This window comes from Penicillium robsamsonii, assembly GCF_028829455.1.
Source record: "Penicillium robsamsonii strain IBT 29466 chromosome Unknown utg000005l_segment0_segment0, whole genome shotgun sequence".
Lineage (NCBI taxonomy): Eukaryota > Fungi > Ascomycota > Eurotiomycetes > Eurotiales > Aspergillaceae > Penicillium > Penicillium robsamsonii.
This window is the reverse complement of record NW_026643223.1, coordinates 2377724-2401779: the sequence shown is the minus strand read 5'-3', so window position 1 is coordinate 2401779 and position 24056 is coordinate 2377724. Positions and strand designations below refer to the sequence as shown.

The window sequence follows — 24056 nt, the reverse complement described above, 5'->3', positions numbered from 1 at the left end:
TTCATCCTGAAGATCCCTTGTTAAATAATGACTTGAGCGTATATACCTTCTTTCCCTCTAATGGAGTACATTCATTTGTGTTATTTTTTGGCTCTTTTGGGACGACTTCGGCGACATATTTCATATCTTGAAATCTTCTGAACTAAACACGTCAATCATGATTGCAAAAGGTATTGGAATTGTTACAAAGTACATGTACAGCGCTAAAACACATGTCGGTTGCGTAAATCTCAAAATTACAGTCATACATGGTCAGTGTTAACAGTGTTGATCCCTCCCACTGGTTTTTGCTGCTCTCGTTTAGTCCTGCTTTGGCTGTGATGCACTGCTCAGCTTCTCCCCAGACCGGCGACGCATAGCAAGACATCTCTCACGAAGTAATCTCTCACGAAACTCAGTTGAATGTATCCACATAGAAATGTTTTTCTTGGTCTAATTGTTGTGAGTTCGTTAGTATCCGATTCAACATTGCAACTTCAGAAACAACATGACATGTCAAATTTTTAGACGAACATTAAGTAAGAATTGAATCTGGGTGGTAGAGGATACAAATTGGAGGTTGCACCAGGAATCCCAATTCTTAATGACCAACCTGCTCGGCATCTTTTGTTTTTGTCTCACTGTCATCAGCTTTCGACGGTTCATCAGCTTTCGACGGGGGTTGGGTGGAATCCTCGTTCTCATCAGCCATCTTGCGTCGTTTCTCATCAGGGTTGTATCTTTCCATAGAGCGGCGCCGCTTGCCATCAGTATCTCTCTTGGGGCTGCGGCTGCGGCTACGGCTACGGCTCCGATCACCGCTGGGGCTGCGGCGTCGACGGTTCTCACCACGATCACGTGTACCGGCACTATCAGGACTGCGGCTCAAACGACGAGAATCGCGGTCTCGGGTATAGCGTCCAGGTGAGCGGCGGGACATCGCGGGAGAGACGGACCTCGAAGAGTCTGCCTGGCGCCGGGTATGGCGAGGCGACGAGGATATACTGCGGCTGCGAGAGACGGAGCTTCGTCGGCGGCGGTCTCCTCTGGGGGAACGTGAGCGCGGGGAACGGCTGCGGGAAATGGGTCTTGCTTTAACACGGTCACCGTAATCCGGACTGCTGCGCCTTCTCGCTCCTCCGCGGGTGCGTCGCTCGGGAGATACTGAGTTGCTTAGGGAACGGGGGCGGCGTTCACGTCGCCTATGGCGTGGCTCGTCGCGGTTTCGGCGAGATGGTGATGAGGGCTTCGGGGATCGAGATGGGGAACGGGTGCCGTGGGGAGATCTAGATGGACGGCGGCCGCGACGATTACCAGGCGGCACGTAGGAGTCAAAGTCACGTCGAGATGGAGGTTCACGGAATCGGTCTCTGCTGCGGTCTCGGTCTCCGGGAGGCGAAGGTCGTCTGTTGAAGTCTCGTCCTCCGAAGGATCGACCTCCACGGCCACCGCGATCACCGCGATCGCCGCCTCTTCCTCCACGTCCGCGGTCTGGTCGCTCGCGCCGTCTCATATCGTCCAATTCTCGTTCGCGGTTTTGGTCTTGTTCCCTTTGACGTCGAAGGGCTTCGGCAGCTTTCTCGGCCTCGAGCTATATGGTAGTATGATTAGAAAATATCCAAGGCCGAGGGCGCGCTTACGATCACCTTCTCTTGTATGAGCTCAAGCTTCTTGGCCTCCAGAAGCTCCTTCGGGACGCCCTGTGGATTGGCCTGGCCGCTTAGGCACAACGACCACAGCTCTTGGCAGAACTTGGGGGTATCTTTGTCTAGGAATCCGGTGAGTTGGATTTGGAGTGATTTGATATCGGGCTAGAACCAGAAACAGATGTCAGCAGACTGGATCAAGACGCTAGATATCCGACGAGCCAACGTACGTAGCGTTGTCCCTCGAGATGTGCAAAACAGAGCTCGATAACGACGTCATCCTCATTTCCCAATATCTTGGAGATTTGACTTGCGATCCATCTACAGGTGAAGGAAAAAGCAATGTCAGTAAACCGGAGATACCGAAAAAAAAGCCGGGGAAAGTCACTTACTTCTTCATAACCTCAATGTTGACCTTGGTCATGTCCACCTTCTTATTGAACTCAGGGGGGAACTTGGTCCGCCTAATCAGCTTCGCATCCACGCTAGACGCCATTTTTGCTAGGATTTGAGGTGAGTGTAGGAAGGTCCCTGGCGATCAAAAGCGAGATGCCGCGGTGATATAATTGCACTTATGGGTGCTCACGGGTGCCGTATTTTGTCGCCTGGTTTCCAAGGCGTAGAATTCTACGTCAGTTGCCCAGATGGGCAACTACGACCTCATACTGCTCATGGTAAGTAGCTAACATTTAGCCCTAATATAACTAGTCATTTATCTTTCTTCTTGTACCCTGCTAAAATAAAAGGATATAGAAAAATGGTAAGCTATGTCGCTTTTTATCCTTTGGTTCTTTGATGTATAACTATATGTCTCTACCCCAATGGATAATTGACTAACTAGTGACCATATATGTCCATATGCAACGCTCGTTGGCATTTTAATAGGCATAAAGTGATAAGAAATCTTTAGATATTTACAATTATATAGCACTATATGGTTATATGAACTAAGAATATCAGAACTTTGCATTTTGTTTAGAAGAATCATATGTATAGAATTATGGTGGGTCCCAACAATCCAAAGCGACACTTTTGTATGATTTTCGTTCAGGTACTTTGACTGAAGCTTAATTACAAAAAAAAATTCATATGAAAATATCCCCTCGTATAACAATATTAGCAAGATTAGTCTAGTAGTCTATAGATCCGCAGACATAGAGTAAGTGGAGGTTATCCGGCCGATCCCATATGTAGCACGGAGTAGGGGCTGCAGCCTTTGAATCACTTGAGGTACAGCAACACTGTTAATAATGCAAACTTGGGTATTATCAACCTATATCTGTATCCATCCTCTGTGCTCTGCAATGTTCTTTTAGTTCAGAATCAATTCTTTCAATGTTCCCTGGTATGTTGTGGTGCCGACGTTGCCATAGCAATAGCAAACACGTGACTGTATAGCGCGCCCGCGACGAAACCTCGAGACCGGGCTTTCTCCAGGATCAACAAAACAATCGACAACTTTGGAGGGGCCACATTGATCCACGACTTCAATGTAGGTATTATCGCTATGGAGTCCCCGAATTCCCTCCCAGCATACAACGAGCTGTATCGGCAGCCATCCCGACCGATGTCCCGATCCGCGGTTTCACGCTCGGGTTCCAGACGGGAATCTCCATCAGCATTGCCCAAACATTACTCGGGTGATAGCTCCGACGAAGAGGTCCCGGAACCTAAATTCAGCGCTTCTGTAAAAGCATTGTTGCATGGAGATGGATTAGGTTCTTCGCCTCATCTGCAAAAGGCACAAATATCGCACGAACCTCGAATTGGAACATCAAGACAGCAAAGCCGCTCACCCCGGACCTCGTCCCCACACGACTCATCTAATGGTAGCCCGGCTCCAAGAGTCGTTCGTATAGGGGCCATCTCATCAAGTTCTCGATTCTCACGCGAAGGCTCCCCACTATCAAATAGCCAGAGCGCAGAGCCAGAGCACCACAGCCGCCCAAATGATTTTATCACTCCCGCCCCACGCCAACGCAGTGTGCGTATCAATGCTTCACGCAGCAACACTCGATCCCCTGCCTCTTCCTCGCCTTCAGGACACCGCTCGTCGGAACGCAATTCGGGTGACGAGTATGGTAGTGCAGATCGCTCAGATAGTGATCGGAAATCACCATATGACGACGACCCAGCGTTACGATATGGCCCTTCTTCCGCATTGAGGGGCCGCGGCGGCGAAGAAATCGCTCCACACAGCTCTCTGCGCGTAAAGCGGGTTGGTCGACTTGCTGGCACTTTCTTGAATGGCCCTGCTCGGAGGGGCGTGCTACGACGTCAGAGCGAGGAAAGTAACGAGGAAAACCACCAATATCTCTCTGCTGACGGCGTCCAGGAGGACGTCGAAGGGGAGGAGGAACATGCCGAATACCGGCCCCGCAACCCAGCAAAACCTTCATCTCCCAAGGTGTCATGGGCTGAACCTAGTCCGCCTCTCATCCGTGACTCTAATCGACGGGAATATCCTCTCCGACCTGCTGAGGTTGAAGGGCCGTTTTCAAGGTCATCTTCGCCAAAATCGTACGGCTCAAAGTCCACCCCCGCTTCATCAGAAATGTCTTCCAAATCCTCAATTGCGAAGGAACAACCTGTATTCAAAGTTCCTTCAATACCGGCTTTGCCCTCGGTCCGTGACCAAGAGAACGAACCACCACCAACTTTCCGGCGCACAAAGCCCCAAGGATTGAATGTGTTGGACAAACCCGAAAAGTATAATGTTGTTTACGACACCGAGAAGAAAGACGTAGCGGAGACTCCAGCAACGAACTCTGCACGAAAAATACTTGCCACACGGAGCAATAACACTCCTCATAGGGCAGCTCCTCCTCCTCCTAAAATGTCAGTTCTTGAGACTGCTACTTCCACAGGAGGGGCATCAACATCACAATCACGAAAAAAGAGGAGTCAAGTCTCGATAAATGGCAAGCATTTCACTCGCCTCGATTGCATTGGTCGAGGCGGCAGCTCCCGTGTCTATCGAGTGATGGCAGAGAATTACAAGATCTTCGCTCTCAAGCGTGTCAATCTTGAAGATGTCGATCCAGTGACTTTGACTGGATACAAGGGTGAAATCGACCTGTTGAAAAAGTTGGAGAATGTGGACCGTGTGGTGCGCTTGTTTGACTGGGAGCTGAACAGTGACAAACATGCTCTTAGTGTGCTTATGGAGATTGGAGAGTCTGATCTTGAAAAGATTCTCACATACCGTTTAAACGCCGAAGATGCTGTTTTTGATATCAACTTTACCCGATTTTATTGGAAGGAGATGCTCGAGTGTGTTCAAGCTGTTCATGAGTACAACATCGTCCACTCAGATCTGAAACCGGCCAACTTCCTCATGGTTCAAGGCCGACTGAAGCTCATCGACTTTGGAATTGCAAATGCAATCCAGGATAACACAGTCAACGTTCATCGTGAACAGCAAGTCGGTACACCCAATTATATGTCACCCGAGGCATTGGTTGATTCCAACGTGTCTCTCGGTCTGCCTGCAAGTGTTGGAAAAGTTATGAAATTAGGAAAACCCAGCGATGTCTGGAGTTTGGGTTGTATTCTGTACAAGATGGTGTACGGACAACCACCATTCGCCAAGATCGCCAAATATTATGAACGCATCATGGCTATCCCCAACCCCCGCGTACAAATCGATTTCCCGGCCTTTGGCGTCGGGGGCATCCCAGTCCCCCCTGGCCTTGTTCGGACTCTCAAGCGCTGTCTGCAGCGCGACCAGACTCTCCGACCAACTATTGAGGAGATGCTTGGCCCACGCGATCCATTCTTGCACCCCGATGCCCAGCTTGAGGGCGCTGTTCCAGTCACCCAGGATATGCTTGGCCGTATTCTGGCCAACGTCGTCAACCACTGCAAGGCTCGTGGTGTACCCAGAGAAGAGGAGCTGGCCGCATGGCCTGCAGGCTTCTTTGCAAAGATCAAAGCAGCCCTTGAAGAAGAAAACGCATGACAACACCCAACCACTCCTTTCACTTTATTTCCTTTGTCTTGACTGCCCTATTGGCGTTTCCCCATTTTCCATTTTTGGTTCGAACGACTTAACGACTGGTGTTGGATGTGTTAATATTTTTCTGTCTGGGTCTGGATGGTTAATTTGCGGGATATCTGACTGTCTGTGTTTCTTTGCATTGTCTCTTCTCTTCTTTCTGCATCATCCTTCGTTTGTCCGACCCAAACATGTTTTCTTGTGGTGGGTATCTATCTCCTGACGAATCTCGGTTTCAGCGCAGCGTGTGGATTTTCATTCCACTACATGATTTCATTAGCCTTTTCATCTTTTTCCTTGCATTCACATGTATACTGTTTCAGTATCAGCGTTTTTGAAGTGACAATAACTCCCCTTTTGGTCATTATGTTTAATTGACAACTTGTGCCTATCTTCCATTACTTGGATATTGTATTTCTCATCCTGTGAGCTACTTGGAAATTCCATAAAGTCTTAAATCCATGATATTCCGATATCTTACAATGTAAATCTGGCTTACAATGGAGATGCTGCTTGTCTTCATAAAATCATAGTTGATAAATTCCTGACTATCTAAAAACTAGCTATGTCCATTCAGAAGCCAAACATGCGGAATACTTTTCGTTTGAAATCAATGGACTTGACTTTGCGCCATTAACACCGCCCAAGAATAGAACAGTCTTGATAGACCGTATGTATCAAGAAAGGGAAATATAGAACTGCCTGAGCATGGAGGTATCGAAGACAGGCGAGTGCCTGCCGGGAATGTAGAGGAAGTGCTTGTGGTCAATTTAGACAAGGAGGACCCTATTTCACGTTAGTTTCACAATATAACATAGGCAACAGGAATGATCGAGGCAACTCACGCATTAACACAACCGTCGTTCTCAGGGGTGTTGGTAACCTGGGCCCATTTACCCCAGACAACCTTACCGGAAGTGGTAACAAGACCCAACTCGGAGACGTTGACCTCGATGATTGTTCCCTTGGTCAAGACACCCAGCTGGGTATAGAGAGGGTTCTGGGGGTTCTTCTTGACGGACAGGATGGGGAGTTGCACGGTAACAGCCAGCTCGGGACTAAAGAAGAAAAAGTCAATATATCATATCCAACCAAGATAAACCGGAGGGCGGGCATTCTCCCCCCAAAGATAAAACATACTGTGTGACATTACACTTCTTGTAACGCAGACCCATGGGGCGAATGAACCGCTCGTACTTAACGGGACGACGGGTGAAGTCGTTACCAACGAAGGTAGGCTTGGTGATCATACGCTTCCAGGCCTTCTTGTGGGTCTTCTTTCCGGTGTTGATAACCTTGAACATCTCCTCCTCGCTGATACCCTTAACCTTAGGCAGGGGGACAGCAAACTTAGCAGCCTTCTCATTACGCTTATTCTTGATAGCACTGGAGAGGGCCTTGGCGTTGGTCTCCTGCGAGCGGTCGAGCAGGTACTGGGGCAGAGGGGTCTTGGAAGGCTCGTCGGGTGCGGCGGACTTGACGTTCTTCTCTTCCTGGGCCTTGATGCGCTTCTTCATCTGAATCTTCTCCTTGTGGCGATTCTGCTGGTACAGCTTGGCTCGCAGACCACGCAGGTTCTGGGCATCGTGGGACTGCTTGTGTCCCTCACGAGCCTGGCGCTTGCGCATGCGCTCATCGTGATCAAGGCGCTTTCCATGCTGCTTCTGCCAGCGCTCGATATACCTAGTGGGAAAATGTTAGTTGGAGATGGTATCGGGTGGTGGCTGGTGGGGAGGGACGAACTCGTTCTGAGGCTGTAGGTAGGAAAAAGGTTAGTAAATTGATAAAATTGGATATTGAGAGATTGGGAAATGATTGGTAGCATACCATGATGAACTAAGAATGAACAACACGAGGTGAATGGGTGATGAAGTTCTTGCCTTGAAGATCTAATCGAGACCGAAAAAGTTGTGATGCGGAAAAGATAGCGAGGCACGTGATGCTCCTTATCGGTAAGATCGTTTCTGAACTTCAACTTGTACAGATTGAAAGAAAGGCCGAAGAATAGTAAGAAATTAGATTTTAAAATCAAGTCTGAAACTAATATGGTAAAACTTTCTCTATAGGCTAATATCACAATACTTGTCTCTTCTTTCTACAAATCTGCATCTTCAAGTATGATTGACAGCATCACGTGATATTACGGGTGACAGAGCGGCCATTTGCGCAAGTCGTGAATTTCTCTAGCTACGGGGAAGCCGCTCTTCTATCTTGAAGATCAACCACCGCGAACTACTTCCACCCTCGATCCTTGAGCATTGGCAAGCGGTCACTCAACATGTTCTCACGCTCTGCCCTACGGAGCCTCGCCTCCGAGCTGCGCTGGACTGCGCCGTCTACAATTTCATCCGCAGCTCCCCTGCAGCAACGAGCATGCCTTCACCAAAGTGCATCTTTGATGAATTCGCAACAACCTCAGAGTCAATCGGCATCCAGTCAGCCTGAATCACCTCTTAGCGCCACTCCCCGGGCGCAAGATACGCAACCGAAGACTCGCCAGGGCGTCACGGCCTCCAGCTTCGACGAAAACATCATGACACCCCAAACACGCGCACACGTCCCCATTGCGAAACAACCCGTTGCCCCGACTTTCACCTCCCCTCTCAAAGTGACAAAATCTCTCATGTCACAGCTCCCTCACCTTGCCGGCCAGAAGCCGCACTACGTCGTCGCCCAATTGCACGCACGACCATACCTCTTGACCGAAGGTGATCACATTCGGTTGCCCTTCCTCATGCCCAAGGTTAAGGCAGGAGATATTCTGCGATTTAACCGTGCTTCGGCACTCGGATCCCGCGACTTCACAATGAAGGGCTCACCGACTATCGACGAGCGCATCTATGAGTGCCGGGTTCGTGTGACGGGTGTGGACGCAGAGCCGCTGCGCATCAAGGAGAAGACGAAGCGGAGACAAAGGCACGTTAAGCAGGCCAAGAGCAAGCACCGCTACACGCTCATGCGTGTCATGGATGTGCGGGTGAAGACGCCAGATGAGTTGTTGGCGGAAGGCGCAGTGGTCGTGGAAGACTCAGAGGACAGCTCAGTAATTGAACCCCGGTCATAATTGGGTTGTTCGGTGTTTGGGAGAAGGTTTTTTTGAGCCGAAAATGTGATACCGGACCATGATCAGACAGTGGTTCGAGGTATTGACAGTACTAGTCGAGATATGGTCCGATCTTTGGGCTGTTGGTAATTGACTTGCCACGATGCATTGATATCTCTGCGGCATACCGGCATATTGTACAGATAGATGGATTTGGGCTGTTCTCTGTATGCATTGTATTCTATAGTATTGAATTTCTTCAGAAGATCTCTTTATTGCATTAGTGTAGGACGTCTTTATACAGGCTCTTCCCAGTGCTTGGGCCAGCTCGAATCCATCGCATCCATGAGTTTCATTCAACGAAGCCCAATATCTCATCCGCAATCTTCTCAGCAAATGCATACACAATAGATTGGGGATGACCTGGCGGCAGAAATGGAAAACTGCTGGCATCGACAACTTTCAACCCCTGCATACCATACACATTGGCATGGTTGTCAATCACAGCCATCGTGTCATTCTCGCGTCCCATTTTGCATGTCGCTGATGCATGGTAAACAGTAGTCATACTCTGATGAATGAACTCAAGAATCTGAGCATCAGTGGAGACATTGAAGCCTGGGAAATACTCCTCGTCCTCAGCCACGCCTAGCTTAGCCAATTCCGCCCAAATATTCCGCTGTCGCTTGACAGCCTGAATAGCAAGATCTATATCAGTTGGGTCTGTAAACCATTGCGGATCGATCGAAGGTGGGGTGTTCATGCTGGGGCCAGCGAGACGGACTGAACCGCGAGATAGAGGAGCAACCAATGCCCCATTGAGGGTTGCATATTGATTCCCATCCTTCGGATCGGTCGTGACTTTGTTGAGATTATAGCCGTTGAATGCACTGATAGGTAACCATTCTAGTTCTGGCCAGTCGGATGGGAAATTTGACAAGGCGAGACGAGATTCGCGAGTTAGGTTTGAGCGGAATGGGCCGGGCAATTTCTCCCAGCCGTAGTAACCTGGCCCAAAGATGGAAAGGGCCCCTGTGGCATTTTGTGTGTACTGATTCACACCAAGTGCTGCTAAAGTTGCGTTGTTGGCTGAGGCTGAAGCTGTGAGGACGTTCACACGGTGTGCAGTCCCGAAGATTGGGTGATCTTGCATATTTTGGCCTACGCCTGGGATGTTCTTGATGCAGGGAATGCCAAAGCTTTGCAGATGGTCGCAAGGTCCAATGCCCGAGACCATCAGTAGCTGAGGAGACTGGAAGGCACCGGCTGATAGAATGACTTCAGCACGAGCGTGAAGTGGAAAGGTAATCGATCCAGTGCCAAAGGTGCCTGCAGTCGATACTTGGACCCCTGTTGCGCGCTTATTATCGCTGTCAAATAAAATCTTTTCGGCCATGGTGTTCTTGTACACTACGGGTCCGACGCCTTTGTTCAACGCGGCCTGAAGAAAACTCGACTCGGAGCTGGAGCGATGCGCATTTCGCGGGTCGATGGTGAAGGTTGCAAAGGCAGAGCCAAGTAATCCACCACTGTTGAATCCATCAATTTGCTTCATACCGAGGGCGATAAATGCCTTCTGGCACCATGTTGCAAACGCATTCACAGCATTGCTAAAGGAGACCTCTAGCGGTCCACCTGTGGGACTGAATGCATCCGGAGTCTGGCTGTTCGTGGAATTGTTGTATAACGCCTGGTTGGGAGGGGTATAGTGAGCAGACTTTTTGAAGTAAGGCAATAAGTGCTCAAATGTGTAGCTCTGGTCATCTACCTCATCGGCCCAGCGCTGCATGCTGTCAACCGTCGGCCGCTGGTAGAGCATGTAGTTTCTAGCTGAAGAACCTCCCAAGGTCTTTCCTCGGGCATAATGCAAGACCCGGCCTCCCGATCCAGGCTGGGGCTGTGTACTGAACCCCCAGTCGATGAGCGGCTGATAGTCTGTTGGGTCTGAGCCTGTGTAGTAGCTGGAATACCCAGGGACAATGGAGTAATTGCCATTATCGATTTCATAGAAGCCGCCCGCCTCAATGACAGCGACGCTCACTGTTTGATTCTCTGCCAGACGGCTGGCGATAGTGAGCCCAGCATTACCTCCGCCGACAACTATATAGTCGAAAGTCGCATTCGCTCCTGGAATGCCGAAAGATGTGCCAAGCAAGGGTCCCAGATTGCCGTAGGCAAATAGATTCAAGTTCGGCGAAGTAGCTGATGCGAGTCCCAACAGGGCTGACGCTAGGAGAGCAGACACAATATTGGTAGCTAGCATCATTAGAGTAGATGATTCGATTTAGAGCTCTGTCATGAGATAACAATGGCTATGTTGTGCATAGAGTACTCCGTAGGCTGAAAGCATCTACGCTGAAAGAATGCTGATCATTCAGCCAGCACGCCACTTTAGTATGTCTATTGAATAAATCCAGCCTTGCGGCAGCTCTCCAGGGCCTTTGAGGGTATTAAGTGAATGGAAAGTCCGACGGAAATCTTATTATTGAGTCTTTTTCTCCAAATCAAAATGAATGACCAAGAAAGGCATCGAAGGGGAATCGTTGATGCCACATTTATAAGGTGTCGTATCTTCTAAACGATCTAACTTACTATTACTATCAAACATGTAGTTGTGCTTCTTTTCATAACATGATTTGTATTGTTGAATATTTTGACCCATGGATAAGAGGGTAGGAAGACCACTAAGAATCCTTTGAATATAAGAAATAAACTGAGGCAACGATATATATTTATATATTTTTGGGAATGGGTATCACACAATGAAAGACCACTATAACACTAACAAGCACTAGTAAAGTACCCTAACCGAATGAGCCGGCTTCAGAAACCGCTCTGTTCATCCCATTCGTCTGCGAAATTTGCGAATCGGGTCGCTCATGAGTTTCATCAAATGTTGGACTGCGATAAATACTCGGTAGCTCGTCTAGCTCGTGCGAGGAAGCACGACGCCTGTGTTGTTGAGGCGAAGGAAATCCAGAACTGCTAGTTTCTCCATCACAGCGCGACAGTCGGCTAGATAGCGAGGACCGGGCATGGGAATCAAAAGCAGAGCTATTGCCTATACTTGAGGCTGCTCTTGATGAGCCATAGAATCGCCGGAAGAGAGGTCGAAGCGTTGGGAGACAGGCACATATTATCCCCATGGATTGCTCAACCGAGGACCAAGTTGCCGGGCTGATACTCGTATAGGTAGGATCACTAACGACTGCTGACTCGAAACTGATAATGCGAAGAATTGAGACGATACAGACACTAGTGCATAGTTAGTAATATGTCTCAATTTGAGATTCGAAAGAAACCTACAAGCCACCAAGTAGGAAGATTGCGGATAGAATACACTTTTGTCGGGTCGTTGTATTCAGCCGCCAGGCCATCGGAAACGGGAGACTTAGCACCAGGAAATCGAGGAACATGTTGCCAACCCCATTCCAGCGGAAGAATGCCACTACGTTGATGCAGTGACCTGGCTGGCTTGGATTCCACGCTTTGGATACTGGCGAACACCCCACAATCGAAGTAACTGAACATGTGATAAAGTAGGCAACTACCACAAAACCAGTGGCCCAGAGGACCCAGCGAAAGCCTCTGATAATACCGAAAATGCGATAGAAGAGAAACAACAGCGATGTCTTGGTAATGACGGCATTGGTGAAGTATAGAAGCTGGACAGCCATGAAGCTCTGTATGGCTGTTAGAAATTGGAATCGAGAGACAGATATGATGTATCACCTTTCCAAATTCCCTACGCTTCTCAGGTGATACGTATTGAGCGTGATGGCCATAATCGTACAGCGAGACCTGTGCCCATCGCAAAGCAGCCATGGCCCAGTTCACCACCTACCCTTGTTAACTCGCATGCTCGTTGCAGGATTGAGACAACAGAGCTCAAGGCAGCACTTACCAGAGATACTGCAATGGTATAATCATCCCACCACAGGCCAGCACGAGCGACATTGCGGGCAATAAACCGCAAGATTACGCAAATGGTAGCGGGGACAATGCTGATAACTGTACCAACAAAGATACGCCATGAGATGTTGTCATTTGGTGGATCTTGACCTGATGCCATGTAAGCAATTTCATCAGCTCTAGAAACACTATGCCACCAGATCCCTCATTTCAAACACTCATAAGCGAGTGTTCTTTGATTTTTCGATTGACATAGGTAGGGATCTAGAGAGTCTGGTGAAACTGGAGTTGATGTGCCTGTTGTAAAACCTCTCACTTTTTATCCATTGAGCCGGATGGGGCGACATGATCCCACGGCCCGAATATATCAGCATCATCAAATGGTAACCGGTCTTGGCGGAATGGGTTACACCGCCGCATCTGGAGTGGCTCGATTCACATAAAAGATAGGGATCGGAGAGTTGTTTTGAACATGAATTTTTCTTTCAATTGAAGGACTTACTGGTATCATAGAAACATGTTCACTATGCTCTTTTATAAACGTGAATATCAAGAAACCACATGAAATTTGAACCGCTTATGATCTGCCGAGAAATATATATATTGCGTTCAATGAAATAGAGGTTTCAAGAAGGCGCTGTTAACATAAGGTGCTTCATCCTATACTATAATATCCCTTAACTGCAATTTTTGTCGGCAAATTTCCAATGATTTCCGTTGCATCTCGGCATATAGATGGAACTCATCCGCTACACATTCCCCGAGGAGCCGCTGGAAACCATCGAGGTCTGGATCCGCGCTCATTATGAGTTGCTTGGCCTGGGAGACTCCACTCAAGTTGGAATTGAAAATTCCTCCTGCCGACAAAGGAAGAAAGTCTTCATATGTGATGGCCTCATAACTCAAGATCTTCTTTTTGAGAAGATCTTGGAGTGAAAGTGGAGACCGTTGCTCCCCCGATAATAGAACGCTTTCGTTAGCCAACTGATGACCCAGTGGTGTCAACTGATAGGTAAAATATCCCAGTCTTAGGTCGTGAAGTTCTGACAGATCATCAGGAAACTCTTTGAAGTGATCCTCCAGTAGCTTGTCATAGGCCGTTCCTTTCAAGCCATTCACAGATTCTGCATTGACTCGGTCCAAGATTCGATCATAAAGCCGGCGTCCTTCTCGGGTCAAAGCGAAGCCTCGCTGCTCCACTTCACCAAAGCGTGCTGTGTGGGTGCCCTTCACATATAAACCAGTCAGATCCTTGAAATAAACAGTTTCCTCCAGCGCCTTGAAGCTTGTTTGCCGCAGAAGAATTGGACACGATCGTTTTGGCGGCCCCTCGATTCGCTCTTTGACAGGCATTCCATGATCCGCCATCAATTGTTGTACAATATCAATATCAATCGTTCGAGGCGTTAAGTGGTTGATATGGGAGCCAGGGAAAGAGACAACGTCCGCAATTAGAGGATGTTCAGCCTTGAGCTGCTCGTATTCTTCAAGGGTGATTGTTGCTTTCGAATGCCATCGGAATGTCTCTAGACCATTGCTGATAAGCTCTGTGCATTGATCTGGTGTCAAAAAGCCCTGGCTCTCTGCGATATCCAACAGGGCAAGAAGTCTGGGCGTGAAGATCTTTCTCTGCTCCAGCGCTTTCTGTGCTAGTTTCCGGGTTCTTTCAGTCAATAGTTCCATGCGCAAGACTGTTGTGAACACGCGAAATGGGTTCTTATCGAGCGCCTCTTGGGTATTTGGCCGGAAGGCGGTAGCGTGCATGGGGAATCCCGCAAGACTGAGGTCGTAGTAGCCCACAGGGTGCATGCCCATCACCGCAAACATGCGACGAATGGTCTTCAGTTCATGTGCTGTACCTAGTCGGATGGCTCCGTGTCTCTCAACACGATGCCGGGCGGGCAAAATATCATCTGGATTGATAGCGCCATCACCTTCAATATTCTGGCTGTTTTGGACCGTTTTCGCGTCTGCCTCCCAGACTACATTGATTAAATCACCGTAGAGGGGCACTTCACTCTTGTACATTTCCGAAAGTGCATGACAGAAGCGGGATCGCAAAATATTCTGATCGTGGGCCATCTTGCAGATTTAGAAGAATTAGAGGTCGGACAATAAGTATAAGAGGGGTGGTAGAAGTGTGTGAAGATTAGTAGAAACTGCCGAAACTAAATGTAGTATTAGAAAGGACACCCATTTTATATACCTTAGATGTGCATTGACTCCGGGACAAGGCAGCTGATGTCAACTTTCCTTGTTTACCCGCTATCTGCCGCCTTCTGTCGGGGAGATAAGTAAGGAGTCTAGTCTAGATAACTCATTTGCATACATATCTAGCTAGATAAGTTCAATTTACGATTGATAAATATTTGATGCTGAAAGTACAAAGGTAATCGTGAGTATCGGGTCTCATCCGAAGGCAATATCGGAACAGGTCGATTCCAAATCTCAGCATGTTATTTAATAAGTAAATACATAGGTGTAAAGCATCGTATGGTCTGGTTCCTCTCAATATCCCGTGAGATCAAAACATAGAATTACTCTGTCTTTTACCCTTTTCAAACATCTAGATTCTTCCCCGGACCCCGCAAAATTCCTAAGTTGCGAGTTCAGTGGGTGTTCCGCCTGGGGAGCCCGAACAAGACTTCGTTATTAAAGTCTGCGCTTTCAATGACCATCCCGGAGAGGATCTGGGTTCACGGCCATAGCTGTTATATGTACAGAGCGGCCATTGGTCTCGGTGCAAGCGTTTCTTCTCTGCCTCCCAGTGCGAGGCGAGAAGCCAGGCGTACCTGGTGGCAAGTCGTAAACTCCAAAAGTAGCATGAATACTAAGATACCAACACCTTTATTTAGGTGCATCTACTCTCATGAGATGTGAGAATAAAATGATAATTCATCATCCAATATATATACACATTCAACCGTCATATGGATGCTGGTCTGGAAGATCTTCTATTCCGTTGTTCAGCGAGCCCGTTTCGATCATCTCATCCATAACTTCAGAGTCTCTCAACTCCTCTCGGCTTCCATTCGCTGGGTATTTGGGAAAGGCCTTTTCAATAACTCGTTCATTCAGCCAGGAGACTAAATACCAAGCGAGAGTTGTTCAGATGTCCAAGCCGAAACCAACATCGCTTCTCGAAGAGACCAGTATTATGCTATCATTGGGTACATAGTGCCACAGCCATCGTCATCAAAAGAATAAAATCATAATTCATAATCCAATCTATGTACATAAGTCCTGTCTATAAAATAGGCGAAAAGGAAAACCAAAAAGCACAAAGCATAATCCGGTCCAATCCAGATATTCCAAAGCCAGGGTAATTCCGTCAAACAGGTTCTAGTCCGCTGCTGTGCAAGTAGACCCGGTACATGGGGTACATGCACCCATAATCAAAAATCTCAAATAAATCAAACGCTTCATCCCAGAAAATCAAGAACAAAGTTCCCGAGAAAACGCCGTAGTAGAAGGGGAGTCATAAGACGTCAAGGAGAGTCAAAAGGCCGAAAATGAGGTAGAATGTGAGGTCAGGGCGGAGTTGAGAAAATATATGAAGCTGAGGGGAAGAGAAGTGATAGAAGAGAGGTGAATGTGATCACAAGGGCGCCATAGATGCTTCCCCATCCTCCATATCACTAATAGAGGTAGCTGGCGACGCGAGCCCCGAAATAACCGAGCTTGAAGCCCCCGTGCCGGCATCCATCATAGCATCGTCGTAAGAGCCTAGCGAGGTAGTCGGCATACGCGGCGGCGCATTCTTGCTAGATGAAGCCATGAGCTCCGTGATCCCCGGCTTCGTGGGAACATGTTTATGTAGCACGGTGGCATTATCGAGACTTTGCAGGGCAAAGCCCATGAATTCGGCGTTCTTGTGGCTGACGCCTAGAGTCCAGCGGTATTCACACAACCGGACGCGATAGAAGTCTGCCTCCTCGTTTGTCGGGGCGGTGATGCGAAGGAGCATGCCGAAGGAGCCGATGAGGGAGAAGTTGGTGCGTGCAGAGGCGGGCCAGAAAGAGCGGAGGTGAGCGGGGCGGAGACGGTTGACAAAGTCCATTGCGGAGATGAGACGGGTTTTAGCGGCGGAGCGGCAGATGTGCGCGAGGTACTGGTCTGTGCCTTCAGCGAGGAGAGAGCGGACGATGCAGCGGTGGAGGGTGATTTCAGTGGCGAAGTAGGCGAGGTGGAGGGCGCCGTTGCGGGCGTGTTCGTCTGTTATTGTTTCGACGAGTTCGCCGGTTGAGGTTTCCATCTTGAGGGACGGTGGAAGGGAGGAAAACCAGTCCTTGAGGCGGATCTGGGCTGGTTTAGCCTTTTCTAAGATCATGCGTGTACGCTGGTTTCCGGCGGCGGAGAACTCTTCGATGGCGTGCAATGTGTAGAAACGGTCGAGGATATCGGAGAGAATGGTGGTTAGTGCGACCATGTGGCAGAAAAGAAGAGGGCCGTGGCCGACGGCAGTTTCATCGTGGGAGCAGTCAGTGCCGGAGGCAAAGGCGTCCGAGAAGTCCTGCTCCACGAGATCCTTGACCGTCCAGTTGAAGGCAAAGATATGCGAGGGTCGGCCGTGCACCAGCGATGACCATTTATCCTGCATATACAAAGCCCACGCAAGGCGTTTCCGTAAGCCCTTCTCCCACGTCTCCATACGCCAGTTCGTGCAGTCCTGATGCAGGCCCAGCTCGAAAGCAGCCGTGACCAGCTGACCATTTAACGATGCCGTAGCTAGAGTGGACTTTTGAGTCAGCAGGAGCCCGGCTTGGATAGTCGAGACACTGGGGAATTGCAAAGAATCCATCAGCAGCTTCAAGGCCGAAGCCTCCAGTCGTGCGGCATCGGGTTTGCGCGCAGTTTGCGAGCTGACACCGACGTCGACGAACTTCAATGTCAAGACGTAGACTGCGGCGAGTAGTAGCGGTGAGAGGCCGCGGCGTTCACGGTAGGATTGGCGGAACACTTCCTCTATCAAAATCGGGAACGAAGGGTGTACATGGTCGAAGAACTTTTCGATCAATGTTGAGCCGTAGGGAGCGACCAGGCTCTCAACCGCATCGAGTGACATGGCCTGTGAGTCACCCACAGGCACGGTGTCGACGACGCGCATGAAAGTGCCATCATCGGCACACCTCCGCACACGTGAGTTCGACACTGTGCATTCGTCATATTGGTCCAGCGGAAGGTAATCCAGCAGAGTTGGCTCCAGCTCCGTGGTCATGCCAATATGCTGGGTTGATTGGTTAAAGAACCCGGGGCGAATCATGTTCACTGTTTGCGGGTGAGACTCGGTCTCCGGGATAGAATGTTCCGGTTGAATTATCGAGGGTCTGGGGATTGTTAGAGCACAGTTTCTCTCTATATCTGGAGCTGAAATATGCCCTCCGGTTGGAATTCCATACCGCTTAATTGTTTCAGTGGGCTCTGGCCCGTCATCCAATTTCCTCTTCTTCGATGGAGCCTCGGATTGGGGTGTGAGGCCGAAGGTACACTCCTGGCGATGGAAGTCGCATGAATAGCATTTGTTGACCATTTCGTTCATGGCACACCTGCTCTTTCTGCGGAGACAAGCGTCACAGCTAGCTCCATTCCGTACGCGGGGAAGGGTCGAATTGACGGAGATGGGGGAAGGAGAGAGCGTTGGGGTCGAGCCCGTCTTTCGGCGGAGATCAGGGGAATGGCCTTGATAGCCCGAGGGCTGGATAGTGATAACGGTAGCCATGTGGACCGGGACCCTGGAGGGCACGATAATCGGGCAAATAGGAAGGGAGACAGAAACAGTGATAGGGTCTTCACGGAGTACCCAGACGTGTCCGCAATCTCGTCTAGCGTGAGATCACTTTCTGGATATACAGAGTCAGTCATTGGATGAGATCATGGTGATAAGAGAAACACATACGCTTATCAGAAAAAAAAGTTGGTTATCTCCGAAATGAGTTCCAAAGCCGGCACCGGAGATCGAAGACGATCCTGCAAGTGATTGCAGCAGGATGAGATGTCGAATAGTTCGCTCCGTCATTCCTACAGATGAAGAGGAGAGAGAAAAAGAAGCCAGAGAGAATATGATGACATCGATCTATCTAATAGGTAATATAAACTATAGGAGCCGGAAACTTGGTACTTTCCCAGATCAGCTTTTTTTGTCTCGTAAGAAAAACCACCGTTCGAGGCACCGTGACTTGAGAATTATGACACTTTAATTGTCAAAGATAAGCGGTCTTGTGCTGATTGGTTCTGAAACCAGACATGGCATTACGTACTGAATATTATTAGATCAGCATTTACCTTTTCACAGGATATATAGATCAAATAGTTAGATAATAAGAACCCAATCTTGGTTAAAATATATATTTAAATGCCCCTTCTTACCTCTGCCGTTCCCCAGGGATTGTCTTCCTGCATATATAGTGGCTTTCTGACTGGTCCAGAGGGTGACTAGGATCTCCCGGGCCAATCATCATTCAGTGATAACGTCCTTTCACCCGACCAATCACCGCTTGTCTCCATACTAAAGTCGCAGTAGTGCCCGAGCTGCAAAAATAAAACTGTGGGGTGGGAATTGTGGAGGGAAACGCCAAAAAAGCCTACACTCTATATCTTTGACCGCTGATATATAATACATTATGACTAGATGTGACTTTTCCACAGTCCGGAGTGGAACACCCCGGAGTCATGATTTCCTTCCCCGGGTACGGTGGCAAACGGGCACGGACTCGAAATGCCAATAAAACAAATGAGCTGTGGTTGGTCCGGGACAGGTTTCTATTATGAACCAATTCCCTCATATGTACCTATGGTATGTTCATCCGTTGATCTTCGGGAAATGGACCCAACAACTTAAAACGCCTTCAAACTCCATACTCCTAAAAATGAGACATCCAGGAAATGCGTGTACGTTTGTTTACTCGGTGAAATTGCGCAGCTTGGTCAACTCATCCAGCAACTCTTGCAAGTCTCCATCGGAGATCTTGTTCTGAAGACTCGGGATGAGAGACTTGGCCTCCTCGGCATTATCGCAACACAGACTCCCTGTTCAGACACATGTCAGTAAATCTAAAGTTTACCAAATCTTCCAACGATCTAGGTGCAAGTGCCATGGAACAAGGGCTTGGCTGGTGAGGTGTAAATCAAAACGTACCCAGCTGCGACCGCTCAAACATCTCCAGCTCCGTGTGAGAGTTCAAAAGGCGTTCGACTGCCTTGATATTCTCCTCATCCTTGAACCGGGCAAAGACATCCAAATAATCCAAGGTCTTGGTCAGGTTTCTGTAAAAGAAAAAAAACTTAGGTAAGCATTCGATCTCGACATTGGATCTGTGGTCCACTTACTCCGGCTCTTCGTATTTGTTGCCACCGCGTCGCTTGTTCTCCAATACCTTGTGGATCACGAGTCGTGCTTCTGAAAGTGAGAGTGTGTGGGTGTGTTGGTCAGCGCCCAGCTTAAGCGTGGAGGCGGCTTCGAGCTCGCCTTGTGGCAGCGCGCGCTTGCGGTGTGTGGGTGGGGGGAGTTGGACGCTCATTGTGCAGTTTGAGGGGCGATATTTCGTAGGCTTAGGTATGCAGCTGAGTGCAAGCAAATTGAAGATATTGGTGGAAAAGAACTTGCCCGGAGCTACTTCGTCGATGCCGTGGATCTGCTGTAAAGAAGATGAGGTGACTTGTTTGGCGCGACGTTGATCTCTGCAGTTTCACATCCGGCATCTCAAGGCGGTGACACCCTTACCGCCTCCCCCTCTAGATGTAAAACAAGATCCGATGGGAAACTCAAATCAAGCGTATTTATTGCTAATGCTAGGTATGATAGGTATTTGGGTACTGGTCTTAATTTTTGTCCATGGAGAAAGCCCTAAGCGCCTCAAATGCAGCTATGCAATAACTCTATACCTTCCGAAAAGCGACCTCCCGAGGCAGACGGAAGCTAGCACAGAACATCTGCTTCTTGGGACTAACCAGTCTCACATTGTGAATGGCGAGTTCCACATCCTGGTTCCCCTTGCCTCCCACACAGTCATCGACAGTGATCTTGTGCCCGATACGCTCAGAGATTCTCTCGCAGATATCGATGTGATCATCCACCTCGTTATCGGAGTGTCCCGAGAAACAGTAAACGTGGATCATGGGCAATTTTTGCTCCGTGTTGGGCGTAAACACGTGTTCCTCGCCAGCATAGAGCCCAGGGAAGGCATCAAGGAATTCAATGGCCGTAGCAGGCAGGTTCATAACATAGTGATTCACAATGGTAGGACGGGTGTATATCTTCGGCGCGGGGAGCTCGGCCCCCTTGCCTTGCGCGGCCTTGCGCTGCTGATCTCTGCTCACCTTGGGGCGGATAGTGACGGTAAGAGGCTTCGCCGCTAACAACGACCGACCCGAGGAACGGATAAACTCCCGACCATCCTGGTTGAAAGGAGTGACGAAATCTTGCACCTTATTACGGGTGATGGCATCTTGCATAACTTCATATCCATGTGGGTTCAAATCGTTGGCCCAGACGAAGATCTTCTTCCGGCCTGCTGGCACGGCGAAGGGCCCAACGCCGGCCATCACGTCGCAGACCATTTCGCAGGGCTCGAACTTCTCGACCAGGCGGCGATGCTCGGTCTCCAGGCGGCTGTTCCAGTAGACACGAGCATAGTCGAACCGGAATTCACAGTCCTGCTCGTGCTGGATGACATTAAGGTCATTCTCGCCTGTCAACAGTTCGAATGGGAAGGTACGGAACTGGCTGTGTGAGCCGACATCTTCGGTCTTATTGATGACGGTGCGGATGGTCGGGTTCTTGTCCATAAGAACCTCGGCAATTATGTGCTTATATGGCAGGTATTGGGCGCGGAGATTTAAATGCACTGGTTTCGTTAGTATTGGGTTCATAGCCACCGTGACTCAGAGGAACATACAGACATGCCCCACTTGAGTGAAGCCTTGAGGGATCTCTTCCATCATGTCCTCGGGTAGAACTGATGAGATGATCTCAGCTATGAGAATGTTAGCATAGAATACTTAGCTGAGAAAACATGATGGCAAGCATACCGTATGACCAATGGTCATATTCCAATGCCAATTCATAAGGCCCCAGGGCGACCGTTCCCTTATTTACGAGCTCGTTGATAGTAGGCGACCATGTTGCCTTATCTGTAAACTCCGAATTAGAACAAATGGATCAAGGTTGCGAGCGATCTAAGCCCAATAAACATACCATCAACTTTCAGGTCTTCGCGCAACAACATAGCCTTCCAGATCTTGCCATCCTGGTCCTTCACCTCACGGATAGCGCTAATGCGTGGCAATAGCAATAGGTCGTGGCTCTTGGTCAAATCCTTCCGCACGTTCGAAATGTCACTTGGTTTAAAAACCCGGGCGACGGAGAGGGGCACGTTTCTTCGGAAAAATGACCGGTCGAGTGTGCGCATGGCACGGTTCACAGGGGGTCGGAACATGGCGGGGGTCTCGTGGAGAGTAGCCTGCTTGGAAGCCTCATCTGTCGGTTTCATTGGAGATAGAGAGTGTTTATTTTTGGCCTATTGTGGATTTTGTCTCCTTGTTCGAAGCTCGAGGCGCATTGCGGCGCGATAATTTATTTCTTATCAGCCACGTGACATCTTATCTAGATCCATCTAGATCCTAAAGATTTACATGTGAAACGTAGACAAAATGTGTCGGTATAGATGTTAAATAATTGAATATTAGTTTTTAAGCAATCGGTTCGAGGTATATCTGTGGATATAATTAACTGTAGGCTACAACGTAATATTTGGCTTTACGTGTGCCTTATGTCAAAGTACTGGGCCCAGAGCTCGGGGCAACTCGTAGGGTGATCAAATTATTTTTTACTAGACCGATAAAGCTCATCATATTTCTCATTTGAGCATGCCGGTTTTTGTTCATCGATGAAACAGGCTGGTGATTCTCCTGCTTAACAAAAGCTTGAGACGATAACACAATAATCGCAGATCGCAAAGCTATCATATCATCGTAACAGTTCGTGAGATAGATGGCGCACACTTAGCCAAAGGTATAACAGGACATCCTAATGCCAGTTTCTAATATCAACATCGGTAGTATCGCTCTGCATGTGCAGCCCGATTGTCCCCTCAACAGGGTTTTATCCCCTCAATAATAGAACGATCCAGTTCCCTCTGAGCTTCCAGGTTGGAAACACGGTCTTGAAGCTTCTTAATTTCGTCGTCCTTCTTCTTTAATGCTAGTCGCGTTATATCCCGGCCACGAATAATCCCCTGGGTCTTCAACTCCTGCCTGTTAAGCAGTGAGACGACCTCGTCATGCGCTTTGTTTGGCAAAACAACACTATGTATTTCCAGAATATCGAGTAGACTCTTTGCAAGATCCGAGGTGTCAAACTTCGAGTCTGCAGAAAGCACATCGTTGTATTTGCTAGGCGTGGGTGTCATGCATAGTTCCGCAGACGAGGGAGGGCACATAGCAGTGCGAGAGGAGCAGGATGAGAAAGGCGTTGCGGGTGTAGGTTGGTCGTATGGGGGATTGTCATTTATAACTTCTGCCAATTTGCGCTTGCCGGGTGAGGTCACTGTGGAGGTATGGGGATTCTTGAATGGGGATTCGGGGTGGAAGTTGGGTTGCGAGATGAAGCTCTCGGTCTGACTAGAAGAGAGTGCCTTGGACAGCTCATTGTTATCATCCGAGTCGTCGTCGTTCCAGCCAAAGTCGTCTGACGCTTCTGAGATCATTCTAGCCTTCGCTGTCTTCGGGGGCGATTTGAAGTTGCGCTGTGGGGTATTGACGAATCTGCGCTCAGTCTGTGGAGTGAGTAGCCCGTTGTTCATACGTCCTGGGTTATGCCTTGATGGGGTGAGCGAGCTAGGGTCGCGTTCCGATCGAGAGTTGGCAAGAACGGCTGCTTCCTCGCGCATTGTAGCATCATCTGCCCACAGGAAGAAGCTGCATTTGAGATGTGGAGACTGCGCGCAAGTCCAAACTAATTTTAGGTCAGTCGCTAATTTAATATAAAGATAGTTTTCCAAGCATCATCCTTCACAGCCTAAGCAAGATTTGACATACACCATTTCCCAAAGTTCGCTCCCTGCTTCTTTGTTTGACGACGAATGGCAGCCGGTCGCTCTGGGCAGTTACAACACCAAACGCCATCTTTGAAGAGACCACGACGGAGAGGCGCTGTAGTTCCTGGTGAGCCTGGGTATTTTTGAGGGGATGACATTTTCCACAGCTTTTCCCCAGATGTTGTTCAAGAGAGGGAAGATGAACGTTGTCTGTCGCCATGGAAACATGCTTATCTTATCACCCCCACGAGGTCTTGGCACCTTTTAAGACATTCTCCATGGACCAGGTGGATTATGACAGTGCTAGAAATAGAACATGGGAGAATAATCTGAGACAATCTCATCTATATTCATCCCAATCACAGATGACCTCATTATTGAGGCTGAGATCGGATTTCCACATATCCAGCACCATTATAAGAAGCTTAACCCCGCGTCGAGTCCTT

The 24056-nt window shown here is 48.8% G+C and overlaps 11 protein-coding genes across 11 annotated transcripts; 2 read left to right on the top strand and 9 right to left on the bottom strand.

Annotated features, from left to right (window-relative positions):
* Positions 1 to 580: 580 nt before the first annotated feature.
* N7447_008946 (PWI domain-containing protein) lies at positions 581 to 2121 on the bottom strand (the record flags this gene model as incomplete). The annotated part of the gene is made up of 4 exons (XM_057233208.1): positions 581 to 1570; positions 1620 to 1790; positions 1856 to 1946; positions 2018 to 2121. 4 exons carry the CDS (start codon positions 2119 to 2121, stop codon positions 581 to 583), a joined length of 1356 nt encoding a protein of 451 aa, XP_057082750.1.
* Positions 2122 to 3132: 1011 nt separating this feature from the next.
* N7447_008945 (serine/threonine/tyrosine protein kinase MPS1) lies at positions 3133 to 5586 on the top strand (the record flags this gene model as incomplete). Its single annotated transcript, XM_057233207.1, has 1 exon — positions 3133 to 5586. The coding sequence occupies one exon, from the start codon at positions 3133 to 3135 to the stop codon at positions 5584 to 5586; it is 2454 nt and encodes an 817-aa protein (XP_057082749.1).
* Positions 5587 to 6135: 549 nt separating this feature from the next.
* N7447_008944 (rRNA-processing protein NSA2) lies at positions 6136 to 7452 on the bottom strand (the record flags this gene model as incomplete). Its single annotated transcript, XM_057233206.1, has 5 exons — positions 6136 to 6408; positions 6468 to 6680; positions 6763 to 7305; positions 7366 to 7376; positions 7450 to 7452. 5 exons carry the CDS (start codon positions 7450 to 7452, stop codon positions 6393 to 6395), a joined length of 786 nt encoding a protein of 261 aa, XP_057082748.1. The 3' UTR covers positions 6136 to 6392.
* A 448-nt stretch (positions 7453 to 7900) lies between these two features.
* Positions 7901 to 8686, top strand: N7447_008943 (mitochondrial 54S ribosomal protein bL21m; the record flags this gene model as incomplete). Its single annotated transcript, XM_057233205.1, has 1 exon — positions 7901 to 8686. The coding sequence occupies one exon, from the start codon at positions 7901 to 7903 to the stop codon at positions 8684 to 8686; it is 786 nt and encodes a 261-aa protein (XP_057082747.1).
* Positions 8687 to 9017: 331 nt separating this feature from the next.
* Positions 9018 to 10928, bottom strand: N7447_008942 (GMC family oxidoreductase; the record flags this gene model as incomplete). The annotated part of the gene is made up of 1 exon (XM_057233204.1): positions 9018 to 10928. The coding sequence occupies one exon, from the start codon at positions 10926 to 10928 to the stop codon at positions 9018 to 9020; it is 1911 nt and encodes a 636-aa protein (XP_057082746.1).
* Positions 10929 to 11469: 541 nt separating this feature from the next.
* On the bottom strand, positions 11470 to 12737 carry N7447_008941 (uncharacterized protein; the record flags this gene model as incomplete). The annotated part of the gene is made up of 3 exons (XM_057233203.1): positions 11470 to 11920; positions 11972 to 12348; positions 12570 to 12737. The coding sequence occupies 3 exons, from the start codon at positions 12735 to 12737 to the stop codon at positions 11470 to 11472; spliced, it is 996 nt and encodes a 331-aa protein (XP_057082745.1).
* Positions 12738 to 13237: 500 nt separating this feature from the next.
* N7447_008940 (uncharacterized protein) lies at positions 13238 to 14659 on the bottom strand (the record flags this gene model as incomplete). The annotated part of the gene is made up of 1 exon (XM_057233202.1): positions 13238 to 14659. The coding sequence occupies one exon, from the start codon at positions 14657 to 14659 to the stop codon at positions 13238 to 13240; it is 1422 nt and encodes a 473-aa protein (XP_057082744.1).
* A 1516-nt stretch (positions 14660 to 16175) lies between these two features.
* On the bottom strand, positions 16176 to 18296 carry N7447_008939 (putative C6 transcription factor (OTam); the record flags this gene model as incomplete). Its single annotated transcript, XM_057233201.1, has 2 exons — positions 16176 to 17904; positions 17977 to 18296. 2 exons carry the CDS (start codon positions 18294 to 18296, stop codon positions 16176 to 16178), a joined length of 2049 nt encoding a protein of 682 aa, XP_057082743.1.
* Positions 18297 to 19475: 1179 nt separating this feature from the next.
* N7447_008938 (DNA-directed RNA polymerase II subunit RPB4) lies at positions 19476 to 20094 on the bottom strand (the record flags this gene model as incomplete). The annotated part of the gene is made up of 3 exons (XM_057233200.1): positions 19476 to 19603; positions 19713 to 19840; positions 19904 to 20094. The coding sequence occupies 3 exons, from the start codon at positions 20092 to 20094 to the stop codon at positions 19476 to 19478; spliced, it is 447 nt and encodes a 148-aa protein (XP_057082742.1).
* Positions 20095 to 20452: 358 nt separating this feature from the next.
* On the bottom strand, positions 20453 to 22065 carry trm5 (tRNA (guanine) methyltransferase; the record flags this gene model as incomplete). The annotated part of the gene is made up of 4 exons (XM_057233199.1): positions 20453 to 21420; positions 21472 to 21549; positions 21605 to 21706; positions 21771 to 22065. 4 exons carry the CDS (start codon positions 22063 to 22065, stop codon positions 20453 to 20455), a joined length of 1443 nt encoding a protein of 480 aa, XP_057082741.1.
* Positions 22066 to 22665: 600 nt separating this feature from the next.
* Positions 22666 to 23768, bottom strand: N7447_008936 (Zinc finger GRF-type; the record flags this gene model as incomplete). The annotated part of the gene is made up of 2 exons (XM_057233198.1): positions 22666 to 23528; positions 23612 to 23768. 2 exons carry the CDS (start codon positions 23766 to 23768, stop codon positions 22666 to 22668), a joined length of 1020 nt encoding a protein of 339 aa, XP_057082740.1.
* Between the last annotated feature and the right edge of the window lie 288 nt (positions 23769 to 24056).